The sequence below is a fragment of the Stegostoma tigrinum genome, chromosome 21, assembly GCF_030684315.1.
Source record: "Stegostoma tigrinum isolate sSteTig4 chromosome 21, sSteTig4.hap1, whole genome shotgun sequence".
In the NCBI taxonomy this organism is placed as follows: domain Eukaryota; kingdom Metazoa; phylum Chordata; class Chondrichthyes; order Orectolobiformes; family Stegostomatidae; genus Stegostoma; species Stegostoma tigrinum.
In genome coordinates, this window is record NC_081374.1 from 815,182 (window position 1) to 833,179 (window position 17,998).

General features: G+C 72.3%; 1 protein-coding gene across 1 annotated transcript in view; it reads right to left on the reverse strand.

Moving 5' to 3' along the window:
• lamtor5 (late endosomal/lysosomal adaptor, MAPK and MTOR activator 5) overlaps nucleotides 1-16,110 on the reverse strand; it is a 33,581-nt gene extending 17,471 nt beyond the window's left edge. Inside the window, exon 1 of the mRNA XM_048553446.2 lies at nucleotides 16,013-16,110. Coding sequence (XP_048409403.1) covers nucleotides 16,013-16,047 — 35 coding nt within the window. The 5' untranslated portion in view covers nucleotides 16,048-16,110. The remainder of the gene's footprint in view (nucleotides 1-16,012) is intronic.
• Between the last annotated feature and the right edge of the window lie 1,888 nt (nucleotides 16,111-17,998).

A 17,998-nucleotide genomic window follows, 5' to 3' on the forward strand; every position in this document is an offset into this window, starting at 1 on the left:
CCCCCTCGCATCCCCCCTGCCCCCTCCTCTCCCCCTCCTCTCCCGCTCTCATCCCCCCTGCCCCCTCCTCTCCCCCTCGCATCCCCCCTGCCCCCTCCTCTCCCCCTCCTCTCCCGCTCTCATCCACCCTGCCCCCTCCTCTCCCGCTCTCATCCTCCCTGCCCCCTCCTCTCCCCCTCCTCTCCCGCTCTCATCCACCCTGCCCCCTCCTCTCCCGCTCTCATCCTCCCTGCCCCCTCCTCTCCCCCTCCTCTCCCGCTCTCATCCCCCCTGCCCCCGCCTCACCCTCTCCTCTCCCGCTCTCATCCCCCCTGCCCCCTCCTTGCCCCCTCCTCTCCCGCTCTCATCCCCCCTGCCCCCTCCTCACCCCCTCTCTTCCCCCCTGCCCTCCCCCTCCTCTCCCGCTCTCATCCCCCCTGCCCCCTCCTCTCCCCCTCTCATCCCCCCTGCCCCCTCCTCTCCCCCTCTCATCCCCCCTGCCCCCTCCTCTCAACCCTCTCATCCCCCCAGCCCCCTCCTCTCCCCCTCTCATCCCCCCAGCCCCCTCCTCTCCCCCTCTCATCCCCCCTGCCCCCTCCTCTCCCCCTCTCATCCCCCCAGCCCCCTCCTCTCCCCCTCTCATCCCCCCTGCCCCCTCCTCTCCCCCTCTCAACTCCCCAGCCCCCTCCTCTCCCCCTCTCATCCCCCCAGACCCCTCCTCTCCCCCTCTCATCCCCCCTGCCCCCTCCACTCCCCCTCTCATCCCCCCTGCCCCCTCCACTCCCCCTCTCATCCCCCCTGCCCCCTCCTCTCCCCCTCTCATCCCCCCTGCCCCCTCCTCTCCCCCTCTCTTCCCTCCTGCCCCCTCCTCTCCCCCTCTCATCCCCCCAGCCCCCTCCTCTCCCCCTCTCATCCCCCCTGCCCCCTCCACTCCCCCTCTCATCCCCCCTGCCCCCTCCACTCCCCCTCTCATCCCCCCTGCCCCCTCCTCTCCCCCTCTCATCCCCCCTGCCCCCTCCTCTCCCCCTCTCTTCCCTCCTGCCCCCTCCTCTCCACCTCGCATCCCCCCTGCCCTCTCCTCTCCCCCTCTCATCCCTCCTGCCCCCTCCTCTCCCCCTCGCATCCCCCCTGTCCCCTCCTCTCCCCCTCGCATCCACCCTGCCCCCTCCTCCCCCACTCGCATCCCCCCTGCCCCCTCCTCTCCCCCTCCTCTCCCGCTCTCATCCCCCCTGCCCCCTCCTCTCCCCCTCGCATCCCCCCTGCCCCCTCCTCTCCCCCTCCTCTCCCGCTCTCATCCCCCCTGCCCCCTCCTCTCCCCCTCGCATCCCCCCTGCCCCATCCTCTCCCCCTCCTCTCCCGCTCTCATCCCCAATGCCCCCTCCTCTCCCCCTCCTCTCCCGCTCTCATCCCCCCTGCCCCCTCCTCTCCCCCTCCTCTCCCGCTCTCATCCACCCTGCCCCCTCCTCTCCCGCTCTCATCCTCCCTGCCCCCTCCTCTCCCCCTCCTCTCCCGCTCTCATCCCCCCTGCCCCCGCCTCACCCTCTCCTCTCCCGCTCTCATCCCCCCTGCCCCCTCCTTGCACCCTCCTCTCCCGCTCTCACCCCCCCTGCCCCCTCCTCTCCCCCTCTCACCCCCCCTGCCCCCTCCTCTCCCCCTCGCATCCCCCCTGCCCCCTCCTCTCCCCCTCGCATCCCCCCTGCCCCCTCCTCTCCCACTCGCATCCCCCCTGCCCCCTCCTCTCCCCCTCCTCTCCCGCTCTAATCCCCCCTGCACCCTCCTCTCCCCTTCGCATCCCCCCTGCCCCCTCCTCTCCCGCTCTCATCCCCCCTGCCCCCTCCTCTCCCCCTCTCATCCCCCCTGCCCCCTCCTCTCCCCCTCTCTTCCCTCCTGCCCCCTCCTCTCCACCTCGCATCCCCCCTGCCCTCTCCTCTCCCCCTCTCATCCCTCCTGCCCCCTCCTCTCCCCCTCGCATCCCCCCTGTCCCCTCCTCTCCCCCTCGCATCCACCCTGCCCCCTCCTCCCCCACTCGCATCCCCCCTGCCCCCTCCTCTCCCCCTCGCTTCCACTCTCATCCCCCCGCCCCCTCCTCTCCCCCTCGCTCCCGCTCTCATCCCTCCTGCCCCCTCCTCTCCCCCCTCGCTCCCGCCCTCATCCCCCCTGCCCCCTCCTCTCCCCCTCGCTCCCGCCCTCATCACCCCTGCCCCCTCCTCTCCCACTCGCTCCCGCCCTCATCCCCCCTGCCCCCTCCTCTCCCCCTCGCCACCGCCCTCATCCCACCTGCCCCCTCCTCTCCCCCTCGCTCCCGCTCTCATCCCCCCTGCCCCCTCCTCTCCCCCTCGCTCCCGCTCTCATCCCCCCTGCCCCCTCCTCTCCCCCTCGCTCCCGCTCTCATCCACCCTGCCCCCTCCTCTCCCCCTCCTCTCCCGCTCTCATCCCCCCTACCCCCTCCTCTTCCCCCTCCTCTCCCGCTCTCATCCCCCCTGCCCCCTCCTCTTCCACCTCCTCTCCCGCTCTCATCCCCCCTGCCCTCTCCTCACCCCCTCTCATCCCCCCTGCCCCCTCCTCTCCCCCTCCTCTCCCGCTCTCATCCCCCCTGCCCCCTCCTCTCCCCCTCTCATCCCCCCTGCCCCCTCCTCTCCCCCTCTCATGCCCCCTGCCCCCTCCTCTCCCCCTCTCATCCCCCCTGCCCCCTCCTCTCAACCCTCTCATCCCCCCAGCCCCCTCCTCTCCCCCTCTCATCCCCCCTGCCCCCTCCTCTCCCCCTCTCATCCCCCCAGCCCCCTCCTCTCCCCCTCTCATCCCCCCAGCCCCCTCCTCTCCCCCTCTCATCCCCCCTGACCCCTCCTCTCCCCCTCTCATCACCCCTGCCCCCTCCTCTCCCCCTCTCTTCCCTCCTGCCCCCTCCTCTCCACCTCGCATCCCCCCGCCCCCTCCTCTCCACCTCGCATCCCCCCTGCCCCCTCCTCTCCCCCTCTCATCCCTCCTGCCCCCTCCTCTCCCCCTCGCATCCCCCCTGCCCCCTCCTCTCCCCCTCGCATCCCCCCTGCCCCCTCCTCTCCCCCTCACATCCACCCTGCCCCCTCCGCTCCCCTTCGCATCCCCCCTGCACCCTCCTCTCCCCCTCCTCTCCCGCTCTCATCCCCCCTGCCCCCTCCTCTCCCGCTCTCATCCCCCCTGCCCCCTCCTCTCCCCCTCTTCTCCGACTCTCATCCCCCCTGCCCCCTCCTCTCCCCCTCCTCTCCCGCTCTCATCCACCCTGCCCCCTCCTCTCCCGCTCTCATCCTCCCTGCCCCCTCCTCTCCCGCTCTCATCCCCCCTGCCCCCGCCTCACCCCCTCCTCTCCCGCTCTCATCCCCCCTGCCCCCTCCTTGCCCCCTCCTCTCCCGCTCTCACCCCCCCGCCCCCTCCTCTCCCCCTCTCACCCCCCTCCTCTCCCCCTCGCATCCCCCCTGCCCCCTCCTCTCCCACTCGCATCCCCCCTGCCCCCTCCTCTCCCCCTCGCATCCCCCCTGCCCCCTCCTCTCCCCCTCCTCTCCCGCTCTAATCCCCCCTGCCCCATCCTCTCCCCTTCGCATCCCCCCTGCCCCCTCCTCTCCCCCTCCTCTCCCGCTCTCATCCCCCATGCCCCCTCCTCTCCCCCTCGCATCCCCCCTGCCCCCTCCTCGCCACCTCGCTCCCGCTCTCATCACCCCGCCCCCTCCTCTCCACCTCGCTCCGGCTCTCATCCCCCCTGCCCCCTCCTCTCCCCCTCGCTCCCGCCCTCATCCCACCTGCCCCCTCCTCTCCCCCTCGCTCCCGCTCTCATCCCCCCTGCCCACTCCTCTCCCCCTCGCTCCCGCCCTCATCCCCCCTGCCCCCTCCTCTCCCCCTCGCTCCCGCCCTCTTCCTCCCTGCCCCCTCCTCTCCCCCTCGCTCCCGCCCTCATCCCACCTGCCCCCTCCTCTCCCCCTCGCTCCCGCTCTCATCCCCCCTGCCCCCTCCTCTCCCCCTCGCTCCCGCCCTCATCCCCCCTGCCCCCTCCTCTCCCCCTCGCTCCCGCCCTCTTCCCCCCTGCCCCCTCCTCTCCCCCTCGCTCTCGCCCTCATCCCCCCTGCCCCCTCCTCTCCCCCTCGCTCCCGCCCTCTTCCCCCCTGCCCCCTCCTCTCCCCCTCGCTCCCGCTCTCATCCCCCCTGCCCCCTCCTCTCCCCCTCGCTCCCGCCCTCATCCCCCCTGCCCCCTCCTCTCCCCCCTCGCTCCCCGCCCTCATCCCCCCTGCCCCCTCCTCTCCCCCTCGCTCCCGCCCTCATCCCCCCTGCCCCCTCCTCTCCCCCTCGCTCCCGCTCTGATCCCCCCTGCCCCCTCCTCTGCCCCTCGCTCCCGCTCTCATCCCCCCTGCCCCCTCCTCTCCCACTCGCTCCCGCCCTCATCCCCCCTGCCCCCTCCTCTCCCCCTCGCTCCCGCCCTCATCCCCCCTGCCCCCTCCTCTCCCCCTCGCTCCCGCCCTCATCCCCCCTGCCCCCTCCTCTAACCCTCGCTCCCGCCCTCATCCCCCCTGCCCCCTCCTCTCCCCCTCGCTCCCGCCCTCATCCCACCTGCCCCCTCCTCTCCCCGTCGCTCCCGCTCTCATCCCCCCTGCCCCCTCCTCTCCCCCTCGCTCCCGCCCTCATCCCCCCTGCCCCCTCCTCTCCCCCTCGCTCCCGCCCTCATCCCCCCTGCCCCCTCCTCTCGCCCTCGCTCCCGCCCTCTTCCCCCCTGCCCCCTCCTCTCCCCCTCGCTCCCGCTCTCATCCCCCCGCCCCCTCCTCTCCCCCTCGATCCCGCTCTGATCCCCCCTGCCCCCTCCTCTCCCCCTCGCTCCCGCTCTCATCCCCCCTGCCCCCTCCTCTCCCCCTCGCTCCCGCTCTCATCCCCCCTGCCCCCTCCTCTCCCCCTCGCTCCCGCTCTCATCCCCCCTGCCCCCTCCTCTCCCCCTCGCTCCCGCTCTCATCCCCCCTGCCCCCTCCTCTCCCCCTCGCTCCCGCTCTCATCCCCCCTGCCCCCTCCTCTCCCACTCGCTCCCGCTCTCATCCCCCCTGCCCCCTCCTCTCCCCCTCGCTCCCGCTCTCATCCTCCCTGCCCCCTCCTCTCCCCATCGCTCCCGCTCTCATCCTTCCTGCCCCCTCCTCTCCCCATCGCTCCCGCTCTCATCCCCCCTGCCCCCTCCTCTCCCCCTCGCTCCCGCTCTCATCCCCCCTGCCCCCTCCTCTCCCCCTCGCTCCAGCTCTCATCCCCGCTGCCCCCCTCCTCTCCCCCTCGCTCCCGCCCTCTTCCCCCCTGCCCCCTCCTCTCCCCCCTCGCTCCCGCCCTCTTCCCCCCTGCCCCCTCCTCTCCCCCTCGCTCCCGCTCTCATCCCCCCGCCCCCTCCTCTCCCCCTCGATCCCGCTCTGATCCCCCCTGCCCCCTCCTCTCCCCCTCGCTCCCGCTCTCATCCCTCCTGCCCCCTCCTCTCCCCCTCGCTCCCGCCCTCATTCCCCCTGCCCCCTCCTCTCCCCCTCGCTCCCGCCCTCATCACCCCTGCCCCCTCCTCTCCCACTCGCTCCCGCCCTCATCCCCCCTGCCCCCTCCTCTCCCCCTCGCTCCCGCCCTCATCCCACCTGCCCCCTCCTCTCCCCCTCGCTCCCGCTCTCATCCCCCCTGCCCCCTCCTCTCCCCCTCCTCTCCCGCTCTCATCCACCCTGCCCCCTCCTCTCCCCCTCCTCTCCCGCTCTCATCCCCCCTGCCCCCTCCTCTTCCCCCTCCTCTCCCGCTCTCATCCCCCCTGCCCCCTCCTCTTCCACCTCCTCTCCCGCTCTCATCCCCCCTGCCCCCTCCTCACCCCCTCTCATCCCCCCTGCCCCCTCCTCACCCCCTCTCATCCCCCCTGCCCACTCCTCTCCCCCTCCTCTCCCGCTCTCATCCCCCCTGCCCCCTCCTCTCCCGCTCTCATCCCCCCTGCCCCCTCCTCTCCCCCTCTCATCCCCCCTGCCCCCTCCTCTCCCCCTCTCATCCCCCCTGCCCCCTCCTCTCCCCCTCTCATCCCCCCTGCCCCCTCCTCTCCCCCTCTCATCCCCCCTGCCCCCTCCTCTCAACCCTCTCATCCCCCCAGCCCCCTCCTCTCCCCCTCTCATCCCCCCTGCCCCCTCCTCTCCCCCTCTCATCCCCCCTGCCCCCTCCTCTCCCCCTCTCATCCCCCCAGCCCCCTCCTCTCCCCCTCTCATCCCCCCTGCCCCCTCCTCTCCCCCTCTCATCCCCCCTGCCCCCTCCTCTCCCCCTCTCTTCCCTCCTGCCCCCTCCTCTCCACCTCGCATCCCCCCTGCCCCCTCCTCTCCCCCTCTCATCCCTCCTGCCCCCTCCTCTCCCCCTCGCATCCCCCCTGCCCCCTCCTCTCCCCCTCGCATCCACCCTGCCCCCTCCGCTCCCCTTCGCATCCCCCCTGCACCCTAATCTCCCCCTCCTCTCCCGCTCTCATCCCCCCTGCCCCCTCCTCTCCCCCTCGCATCCCCCCTGCCCCCTCCTCTCCCCCTCCTCTCCCGCTCTCATCCCCCCTGCCCCCTCCTCTCACCCTCGCATCCCCCCTGCCCCCTCCTCTCCCGCTCTCATCCCCCCTGCCCCCTCCTCTCCCCCTCTTCTCCCGCTCTCATCCCCCCTGCCCCCTCCTCTCCCCCTCCTCTCCCGCTCTCATCCACCCTGCCCCCCTCCTCTCCCGCTCTCATCCTCCCTGCCCCCTCCTCTCCCGCTCTCATCCCCCCTGCCCCCGCCTCACCCCCTCCTCTCCCGCTCTCATCCCCCCTGCCCCCTCCTTGCCCCCTCCTCTCCCGCTCTCACCCCCCCCTGCCCCCTCCTCTCCCCCTCTCACCCCCCCTGCCCCCTCCTCTCCCCCTCGCATCCCCCCTGCCCGCTCCTCTCCCCCTCGCATCCCCCCTGCCCCCTCCTCTCCCCCTCGCATCCCCCCTGCCCCCTCCTCTCCCCCTCCTCTCCCGCTCTAATCCCCCCTGCCCCATCCTCTCCCCTTCGCATCCCCCCTGCCCCCTCCTCTCCCCCTCCTCTCCCGCTCTCATCCCCCCTGCCCCCTCCTCTCCCCCTCGCATCCCCCCTGCCCCCTCCTCTCCACCTCGCTCCCGCTCTCATCACCCCGCCCCCTCCTCTCCACCTCGCTCCGGCTCTCATCCCCCCTGCCCCCTCCTCTCCCCCTCGCTCCCGCCCTCATCCCACCTGCCCCCTCCTCTCCCCCTCGCTCCCGCTCTCATCCCCCCTGCCCCCTCCTCTCCCCCTCGCTCCCGCCCTCATCCCCCCTGCCCCCTCCTCTCCCCCTCGCTCCCGCCCTCTTCCTCCCTGCCCCCTCCTCTCCCCCTCGCTCCCGCCCTCATCAAACCTGCCCCCTCCTCTCCCCCTCGCTCCCGCTCTCATCCCCCCTGCCCCCTCCTCTCCCCCTCGCTCCCGCACTCATCCCCCCTGCCCCCTCCTCTCCCCCTCGCTCCCGCCCTCTTCCCCCCTGCCCCCTCCTCTCCCCCTCGCTCTCGCCCTCATCCCCCCTGCCCCCTCCTCTCCCCCTCGCTCCCGCCCTCTTCCCCCCTGCCCCCTCCTCTCCCCCTCGCTCCCGCTCTCATCCCCCCTGCCCCCTCCTCTCCCCCTCGCTCCCGCTCTCATCCCCCCTGCCCCCTCCTCTCCCCCTCGCTCCCGCTCTCATCCCCCCTGCCCCCTCCTCTCCCCCTCGCTCCCGCTCTCTTCCCCCCTGCCCCCTCCTCTCCCCCTCGCTCCCGCCCTCATCCCCCCTGCCCCTCCTCTCCCCCTCGTTCACGCTCTCATCCCCCCTGCCCCCTCCTCTCCCCCTCGCTCCCGCCCTCATTCCCAATGCCCCCTCCTCTCCCCCTCGCTCCCGCCCTCATCCCCCCTGCCCCCTCCTCTCCCCCTCGCTCCCGCCCTCATCCCCCCTGCCCCCTCCTCTCCCCCTCGCTCCCGCCCTCATCCCCCCTGCCCCCTCCTCTCCCCCTCGCTCCCGCCCTCATCCCCCCTGCCCCCTCCTCTCCCCCTCGCTCCCGCTCTGATCCCCCCTGCCCCCTCCTCTCCCCCTCGCTCCCGCCCTCATCCCCCCTGCCCCCTCCTCTCCCCCTCGCTCCCGCCCTCATCCCCCCTGCCCCCTCCTCTCCCCCTCGCTCCCGCCCTCATCCCCCCTGCCCCCTCCTCTCCCCCTCGCTCCCGCCCTCATCCCCCCTGCCCCCTCCTCTAACCCTCGCTCCCGCCCTCATCCCCCCTGCCCCCTCCTCTCCCCCTCGCTCCCGCCCTCATCCCACCTGCCCCCTCCTCTCCCCGTCGCTCCCGCTCTCATCCCCCCTGCCCCCTCCTCTCCCCCTCGCTCCCGCCCTCATCCCCCCTGCCCTCTCCTCTCGCCCTCGCTCCCGCCCTCTTCCCCTGCCCCCTCCTCTCCCCCTCGCTCCCGCCCTCTTCCCCCCTGCCCCCTCCTCTCCCCCTCGCTCCCGCTCTCATCCCCCCGCCCCCTCCTCTCCCCCTCGATCCCGCTCTGATCCCCCCTGCCCCCTCCTCTCCCCCTCGCTCCCGCTCTCATCCCCCCTGCCCCCTCCTCTCCCCCTCGCTCCCGCTCTCATCCCCCCTGCCCCCTCCTCTCCCCCTCGCTCCCGCTCTCATCCCCCCTGCCCCCTCCTCTCCCCCTCGCTCCCGCTCTCATCCCCCCTGCCCCCTCCTCTCCCCCTCGCTCCCGCTCTCATCCCCCCTGCCCCCTCCTCTCCCCCTCGCTCCCGCTCTCTTCCCCCCTGCCCCCTCCTCTCCCCCTCGCTCCCGCTCTCATCCTCCCTGCCCCCTCCTCTCCCCATCGCTCCCGCTCTCATCCTTCCTGCCCCCTCCTCTCCCCATCGCTCCCGCTCTCATCCCCCCTGCCCCCTCCTCTCCCCCTCGCTCCCGCTCTCATCCCCCCTGCCCCCTCCTCTCCCCCTCGCTCCCGCCCTCTTCCCCCCTGCCCCCTCCTCTCCCCCTCGCTCCCGCCCTCTTCCCTCCTGCCCCCTCCTCTCCCCCTCGCTCCCGCTCTCATCCCCCCGCCCCCTCCTCTCCCCCTCGATCCCGCTCTGATCCCTCCTGCCCCCTCCTCTCCCCCTCGCTCCCGCTCTCATCCCCCCGCCCCCTCCTCTCCCCCTCGCTCCCGCTCTCATCCCCCCGCCCCCTCCTCTCCCCCTCGCTCCCGCCCTCACCCCCCCAGGCCCCTCCTCTCCCCCTCGCTCCCGCCCTCACCCCCCCTGCCCCCTCCTCTCCCTCTCCCTCCCCTGCCCCCTCCTCTCCCCCTCGCTCCCGCCCTCACCCCCGTTGCCCCCTCCTCTCCCCCTCGCTCCCGCTCTCATCCCCCCTGCCTCCTCCTCTCCCCCTCGCTCCCGCTCTCATCCCCCCTGCGCCCTCCTCTCCCCCTCGCTCCCGCCCTCATCCCCGCTGCCCCCTCCTCTCCCCCTCGCTCGCGCCCTCATCCCCCCTGCCCCCTCCTCTCCCCCTCGCTCCCGCTCTCTTCCCCCCTGCCCCCTCCTCTCCCCCTCGCTCCCGCTCTCATCCTCCCTGCCCCCTCCTCTCCCCATCGCTCCCGCTCTCATCCTTCCTGCCCCCTCCTCTCCCCATTGCTCCCGCTCTCATGCCCCCTGCCCCCTCCTCTCCCCCTCGCTCCCGCTCTCATCCCCCCTGCCCCCTCCTCTCCCCCTCGCTCCCGCCCTCTTCCCCCCTGCCCCCTCCTCTCCCCCTCGCTCCCGCCCTCTTCCCTCCTGCCCCCTCCTCTCCGCCTCGCTCCCGCTCTCATCCCCCCGCCCCCTCCTCTCCCCCTCGATCCCGCTCTGATCCCTCCTGCCCGCTCCTCTCCCCCTCGCTCCCGCTCTCATCCCCCCGCCCCCTCCTCTCCCCCTCGCTCCCGCTCTCATCCCCCCGCCCCCTCCTCTCCCCCTCGCTCCCGCCCTCACCCCCCCAGGCCCCTCCTCTCCCCCTCGCTCCCGCCCTCACCCCCCCTGCCCCCTCCTCTCCCCCTCCCTCCCCTGCCCCCTCCTCTCCCCCTCGCTCCCGCCCTCACCCCCGTTGCCCCCTCCTCTCCCCCTCGCTCCCGCTCTCATCCCCCCTGCCTCCTCCACTCCCCCTCGCTCCCGCTCTCATCCCCCCTGCCCCCTCCTCTCCCCCTCGCTCCCGCCCTCACCCCCGCTGCCCCCTCCTCTCCCCCTCGCTCCCGCCCTCAACCCCCCTGCCCCCTCCTCTCCCCCTCGCTCCCGCCCTCACCCCCCCTGCCCCCTCCTCTCCCCCTCGCTCCCGCCCTCACCCCCCCTGCCCCCTCCTCTCCCCCTCGCTCCCGCCCTCACCCCCCCTGCCCCCTCCTCTCCCCCTCGCTCCCGCCCTCACCCCCCCTGCCCCCTCCTCTCCCCCTCGCTCCCGCCCTCACCCCCCCTGCCCCCTCCTCTCCCCCTCGCTCCCGCCCTCACCCCACCTGCCCCCTCCTCTCCCCCTCGCTCCCGCCCTCACCCCCCCTGCCCCCTCCTCTCACCCTCGCTCCCGCCCTCACCCCCCCTGCCCCCTCCTCTCCCCCTCGCTCCCGCCCTCACCCCCCCTGCCCCCTCCTCTCCCCCTCGCTCCCGCCCTCACCCCCCCTGCCCCCTCCTCTCCCCCTCGCTCCCGCCCTCACCCCCCCTGCCCCCTCCTCTCCCCCTCGCTCCCGCCCTCACCCCCCCGCCCCCTCCTCTCCCCCTCGCTCCCGCTCTCACCCCCCCCTGCCCCCTCCTCTCCCGCCCTCATCCCCCCTGCCCCCTCCTCTCCCCCTCGCTCCCGCCCTCATCCCCCCTGCCCCCTCCTCTCCCCCTCGCTCCCGCCCTCATCCCCACTGCCCCCTCCTCTCCCCCTCGCTCCCGCCCTCATCCCCCCTGCCCCCTCGTCTCCGCCTCGCTCCCGCCCTCATCACCCCTGCCCCCTCCTCTCCCCCTCGCTCCCGCCCTCATCACCCCTGCCCCCTCCTCTCCCCCTCGCTCCCGCTCTCATCCCCCCTGCCCCCTCCTCTCCCCCTCGCTCCCGCTCTCATCCCCCCTGCCCCCTCCTCTCCCCCTCGCTCCCGCTCTCATCCCCCCTGCCCCCTCCTCTCCCCCTCGCTCCCGCTCTCATCCCCCCTGCCCCCTCCTCTCCCCCTCGCTCCCGCTCTCATCCCCCCTGCCCCCTCCTCTCCCCCTCGCTCCCGCTCTCATCCCCCCTGCCCGCTCCTCTCCCCCTCGCTCCCGCTCTCGTCCCCCCTGCCCCCTCCTCTCCCCCGCTCTCATCCGCCCTGCCCCATCCTCTCCCCCTCGCTCCCGCTCTCATCCCCCCTGCCCCCTCCTCACCCCCTCGCTCCCGCTCTCATCCCCCCTGCCCCCTCGCTCCCGCCCTCATCCCCCCTGCCCCCTCCTCTCCCCCTCGCTCCCGCCCTCATCCCCCCTGCCCCCTCGCTCCCGCCCTCATCCCCCCTGCCCCCTCCTCTCCCCCTCGCTCCCGCCCTCATCCCCCCTGCCCCCTCCTCTCCCCCTCGCTCCCGCCCTCATCCCCCCTGCCCCCTCCTCTCCCCCTCGCTCCCGCCCTCATCCCCCCTGCCCCCTCCTCTCCCCCTCGCTCCCGCCCTCATCCCCCCTGCCCCCTCCTCTCCCCCTCGCTCCCGCCCTCATCCCCCCTGCCCCCCTCCTCTCCCCTTCGCTCCCGCCCTCATCCCCCCTGCCCCCTCCTCTCCCCCTCGCTCCCGCCCTCATCCCCCCTGTCCCCTCCTCTCCCCTTCGCTCCCGCCCTCATCCCCCCTGCCCCCTCCTCTCCCCCTCGCTCCCGCCCTCATCCCCACTGCCCCCTCCTCTCCCCCTCGCTCCCGCCCTCATCCCCCCTGCCCCCTCGTCTCCGCCTCGCTCCCGCCCTCATCCCCCCTGCCCCCTCCTCTCCCCCTCGCTCCCGCTCTCATCCCCCCTGCCCCCTCCTCTCCCCCTCGCTCCCGCTCTCATCCCTCCTGCCCCCTCCTCTCCCCCTCGCTCCCGCTCTCATCCCCCCTGCCCCCTCCTCTCCCCCTCGCTCCCGCTCTCATCCCCCCTGCCCGCTCCTCTCCCCCTCGCTCCCGCTCTCATCCCCCCTGCCAATTCCTCTCCCCCGCTCTCATCCGCCCTGCCCCATCCTCTCCCCCTCGCTCCCGCTCTCATCCCCCCTGCCCCCTCCTCACCCCCTCGCTCCCGCTCTCATCCCCCATGCCCCCTCGCTCCCGCCCTCATCCCCCCTGCCCCCTCCTCTCCTCCTCGCTCCCGCCCTCATCCCCCCTGCCCCCTCGCTCCCGCCCTCATCCCCCCTGCCCCCTCCTCTCCCCCTCGCTCCTGCCCTCATCCCCCCTGCCCCCTCCTCTCCCCCTCGCTCCCGGCCTCATCCCCCCTGCCCCCTCCTCTCCCCCTCGCTCCCGCCCTCATCCCCCCTGCCCCCTCCTCTCCCCCTCGCTCCCGCTCTCATCCCCCCTGCCCCCTCATCTCCCCCTCGATCCCGCTCTGATCCCCCCTGCCCCCTCCTCTCCCCCTCGCTCCCGCCCTCATCCCCCCTGCCCCCTCCTCTCCCCCCTCGCTCCCGCCCTCACCCCCCCTCGCTCCCGCTCTCATCCCCCCTGCCCCCTCCTCTCCCCCTCGCTCCCGCTCTCATCCCCCCTGCCCGCTCCTCTCCCCCTCGCTCCCGCTCTCATCCCCCCTGCCCCCTCGCTCCCGCCCTCATCCCCCCTGCCCCCTCCTCTCCCCCTCGCTCCTGCCCTCATCCCCCCTGCCCCCTCCTCTCCCCCTCGCTCCCGGCCTCATCCCCCCTGCCCCCTCCTCTCCCCCTCGCTCCCGCCCTCATCCCCCCTGCCCCCTCCTCTCCCCCTCGCTCCCGCTCTCATCCCCCCTGCCCCCTCATCTCCCCCTCGATCCCGCTCTGATCCCCCCTGCCCCCTCCTCTCCCCCTCGCTCCCGCCCTCATCCCCCCTGCCCCCTCCTCTCCCCCCTCGCTCCCGCCCTCACCCCCCCTCGCTCCCGCTCTCATCCCCCCTGCCCCCTCCTCTCCCCCTCGCTCCCGCTCTCATCCCCCCTGCCCGCTCCTCTCCCCCTCGCTCCCGCTCTCATCCCCCCTGCCCCCTCCTCTCCCCCGCTCTCACCCCCCCTGCCCCCTCCTCTCCCCCTCGCTCCCCGCCCTCACCCCCCCTGCCCCCTCCTCTCCCCCTCGCTCCCGCCCTCACCCCCCCTGCCCCCTCCTCTCCCCCACGCTCCCGCCCTCACCCCCCCTGCCCCCTCCTCTCCCCCTCGCTCCCGCCCTCACCCCCCCCTGCCCCCTCCTCTCCCCCTCGCTCCCGCCCTCACCCCCACTGCCCCCTCCTCTCCCCCTCGCTCCCGCCCTCACCCCCCCTGCCCCCTCCTCTCCCCCTCGCTCCCGCCCTCACCCCCCCTGCCCCCTCCTCTCCCCCTCGCTCCCGCCCTCACCCCCCCTGCCCCCTCCTCTCCCCCACGCTCCCGCCCTCACCCCCCCTGCCCCCTCCTCTCCCCCTCGCTCCCGCCCTCATCCCCCCTGCCCCCTCCTCTCCCCCTCGCTCCCGCCCTCATCCCCCCTGCCCCCTCCTCTCCCCCTCGCTCCCGCCCTCATCCCCCCTGCCCCCTCGTCTCCGCCTCGCTCCCGCCCTCATTCCCCTGCCCCCTCCTCTCCCCCTCGCTCCCGCTCTCATCCCCCCTGCCCCCTCCTCTCCCCCTCGCTCCCGCCCTCACCCCACCTGCCCCCTCCTCTCCCCCTCGCTCCCGCCCTCATCCCCCCTGCCCCCTCCTCTCCCCCTCGCTCCCGCCCTCATCCCCCCTGCCCCCTCCTCTCCCCCTCGCTCCCGCTCTCATCCCCCCTGCCCCCTCCTCTCCCCCTCGCTCCCGCTCTCATCCCCCCTGCCCCCTCCTCTCCCCCTCGCTCCCGCTCTCATCCCCCCTGCCCCCTCCTCTCCCCCTCGCTCCCGCTCTCATCCCCCCTGCCCCCTCCTCTCCCCCTCGCTCCCGCTCTCATCCCCCCTGCCCCCTCCTCTCCCCCTCGCCCCCGCTCTCATCCCCCCTGCCCCCTCCTCTCCACCTCTCATCCCCCCTGCCCCCCTCCTCTCCCCCGCTCTCACCCCCCCTGCCCCCTCCTCTCCCCCTCGCTCCCGCCCTCACCCCCCCTGCCCCCTCCTCTCCCCCTCGCTCCCGCCCTCACCCCCCCTGCCCCCTCCTCTCCCCCTCGCTCCCGCCCTCACCCCCCCTGCCCCCTCCTCTCCCCCACGCTCCCGCCCTCACCCCCCCTGCCCCCTCCTCTCCCCCTCGCTCCCGCCCTCACCCCCCCTGCCCCCTCCTCTCCCCCTCGCTCCCGCCCTCACCCCCACTGCCCCCTCCTCTCCCCCTCGCTCCCGCCCTCACCCCCCCTGCCCCCTCCTCTCCCCCTCGCTCCCGCCCTCACCCCCCCTGCCCCCTCCTCTCCCCCTCGCTCCCGCCCTCACCCCCCCTGCCCCCTCCTCTCCCCCACGCTCCCGCCCTCACCCCCCCTGCCCCCTCCTCTCCCCCTCGCTCCCGCCCTCATCCCCCCTGCCCCCTCCTCTCCCCCTCGCTCCCGCCCTCATCCCCCCTGCCCCCTCCTCTCCCCCTCGCTCCCGCCCTCATCCCCCCTGCCCCCTCGTCTCCGCCTCGCTCCCGCCCTCATTCCCCTGCCCCCTCCTCTCCCCCTCGCTCCCGCTCTCATCCCCCCTGCCCCCTCCTCTCCCCCTCGCTCCCGCCCTCACCCCACCTGCCCCCTCCTCTCCCCCTCGCTCCCGCCCTCATCCCCCCTGCCCCCTCCTCTCCCCCTCGCTCCCGCCCTCATCCCCCCTGCCCCCTCCTCTCCCCCTCGCTCCCGCTCTCATCCCCCCTGCCCCCTCCTCTCCCCCTCGCTCCCGCTCTCATCCCCCCTGCCCCCTCCTCTCCCCCTCGCTCCCGCTCTCATCCCCCCTGCCCCCTCCTCTCCCCCTCGCTCCCGCTCTCATCCCCCCTGCCCCCTCCTCTCCCCCTCGCCCCCGCTCTCATCCCCCCTGCCCCCTCCTCTCCACCTCTCATCCCTCCTGCCCCCTCCTCTCCCCCTCTCATCCCTCCTGCCCCCTCCTCTCCCCCTCGCATCCCCCCTGCCCCCTCCTCTCCCCTCGCATCCCCCCTGCCCCCTCCTCTCCCCCTCGCATCCCCCCTGCCCCCTCCTCTCCCCCTCGCTCCCGCTCTCATCCCCCCTGCCCCCTCCTCGCCCACTCTCATCCCCCCTGCCCCCTCCTCTCCCGCTCTCTTCCCCCCTGCCCCGTCCTCTCCCGCTGTCATCCCCCCTGCCCCCTCCTCTCCCGCTCTCATCCCCCCTGCCCCCTCCTCTCCCCCTCGCATCCCCCCTCCCCCCTCCTCTCCCCCTCGCATCCCCCCTCCTCTCCCCCTCGCATCCCCCCTCCCCCCTCCTCTCCCCCTCGCATCCCCCCTCCCCCCTCCTCTCCCCCTCGCATCCCCCCTCCCCCCTCCTCTCCCCCTCGCATCCCCCCTCCTCTCCCCCTCGCATCCCCCCTCCTCTCCCCCTCCCCCCTCCTCTCCCGCTCTCATCCCCCCTGCCCCCTCCTCTCCCCCTCGCATCCCCCCTGCCCCCTCCTCTCCCGCTCTCATCCCCCCTGCCCCCTCCTCTCCCCCTCGCATCCCCCCTGCCCCCTCCTCTCCCGCTCTCATCCCCCCTGCCCCGTGCCCCCTCCTCTCCCCCTCTCCCCCGCTCTCATCCCCCCTCCCCCTCCTCTCCCCCTCTCTCATCCCCCCTCCCCCTCCTCTCCCCCCCTCCCCCTCCTCTCCCCCTCCTCTCCCCCTCTCCCCCTCCTCTCCCCCTCTCCCCCGCTCTCATCCCCCCTGCCCCCCTCACCACAATTTCTCTCCCCTCCCCCTCCCCTTCTATATTTAATGTTATTTCTGACTCTATAATTATTTCTCTCTCACTCTCGATTTCCCCTGAATTTACTTTGAAGATTATCTCCCTATATTGACTATTTATGTGTTTAATGTTATTTCTCTCTCACGTCTCTCGAAGTTGGGAATCTAAAGCCGACTCCATTCTTCACATCCGGGAACTACCCAAGGGTTACCCGGAAATAGCGTCACCAGTGGGCGGTACACCCGCGTTTACCCGCCTGTTCACCCAGTGTTGACCCGCCACTGCAATAAAACCCCGCCTCCCCACCTTCATTCCCCCTCCTTCCCCTCCATCCTGGCATCCTTTTCCCTCCCCTCGGACCCCAAGGACTAGCCCCGCCCCCTGCACTAACACCGCCCCCTACCTTAACCCCGCCCCTGCAGTAGAACCCCTCCTATTTTCCCTGCCCCCTTCTCTACGCCACCCCCACAATTACCCTGCCCCTCTGTGATGCCCTTCGGACTAGCCCCGCCCCCTGCAATAACACCGCCCCCTTCCTTGACTCCTCATCTGCAGTAGAACCGCTCGTATTATCCCTGCCCCCTACACTAACCCCGCCCCCCACGTTAACTCCGCCCCTGCAGTCATACCCCTTTGACTGACCCTGCCCCCTTAACACACCCTCCCCCCTGTACGAACGCCGCACTTTGCCTAAACCACGCCCCCTACACTAACCCCGCCCCAATACTGACCACGCCCTCTACACTAACCCCACCCCTACACTAGCCCCGCCCCCTGATCGCCCGGTCATTGGACTGGGCGGTGTGCACGACCTGCTGATTGCAGGGACAGAAGGAGTTCCGGAGAGTCAGGGTAGAATGTAGTGGCCAACGCTCACCAGAAGGGATTGGGGACGGTGGAAATTTGGGAGTATATAGCTGTACAGTACATTGCTGAGACTATTTTTGGAATACTGCGTACAATTCTGGCCACCCTAATTTAAGAAGGATATTGTTAAACTTGACAGCGTGCAGAAAAGATTTCAAACGGTGTTGGTACTGTTGGAGGGTTTGAGCTACAGGGAGAGGCTGAATGGGCTGGAGGTTTTTCCCTGGAGTGCTGGGGACTGACACCTTACACAAGTTTATAAAAGCATGAAGAATATGGATAAGAGTGAATAGTCAAGGTCTTTTTCCTAGGGAAAGTGGATTCCTAAACTAGAGAACATTGGTTTAAGTGAGAGGGGAAAGATTTAAAAGTACCTGAAGAATGTGTTTTTCACACAAACAGTGGTGTGTGTATGGAATGAGATGCCAGATAAAGTGGTGGAGGTGTGTAGAATTACAATATTTAAAAGTCAAGATAATAAAATGTGAGGCTGGATGAACACAGCAGGCCAAGCAGCATCTCAGGAGCACAAAAGCTGACGTTTCGGGCCTAGACCCTTCATCAGAGAGGGGGATGGGGAGAGGGAACTGGAATAAATAGGGAGAGAGGGGGAGGCGGACCGAAGATGGAGAGTAAAGAAGATAGGTGGAGAGAGTGTAGGTGGGGAGGTAGGGAGGGGATAGGTCAGTCCAGGGAAGACGGACAGGTCAAGGGAGTCACGGGTGGTCTCTTGTTCGCTCCACACTGCCCTCCAACCCCACCACATCCGGCACCTTCCCCTGCAACCGCAAGAAATGCTACACTTGCCCCCACACTTCCTCCCTCACCCCTATCCCAGGCCTCAAGATGACATTCCACATTAAGCAGAGGTTCACCTGCACATCTGCCAATGTGGTATACTGCATCCACTGTACCCGGTGCGGCTTCCTCTACATTGGGGAAACCAAGCGGAGGCTTTGGAGACCGCTTTGCAGAACACCTCCGCTCAGTTCGCAAGAAACAACTGCACCTCCCAGTCGCAAACCATTTCCACTCCCCCTCCCATTCTCTAGATGGCATGTCCATCATGGGCCTCCTGCACTGCCACAATGATGCCACCCGAAGGTTGCAGGAACAGCAACTCATATTCCGCCTGGGAACCCTGCAGCCTAATGGTATCAATGTGGACTTCACCAGTTTCAAAATCTCCCCTTCCCCTACTGCATCCCTAAACCAGCCCAGTTCGTCCCCTCCCCCCACTGCACCAGACAACCAGCCCAGCTCT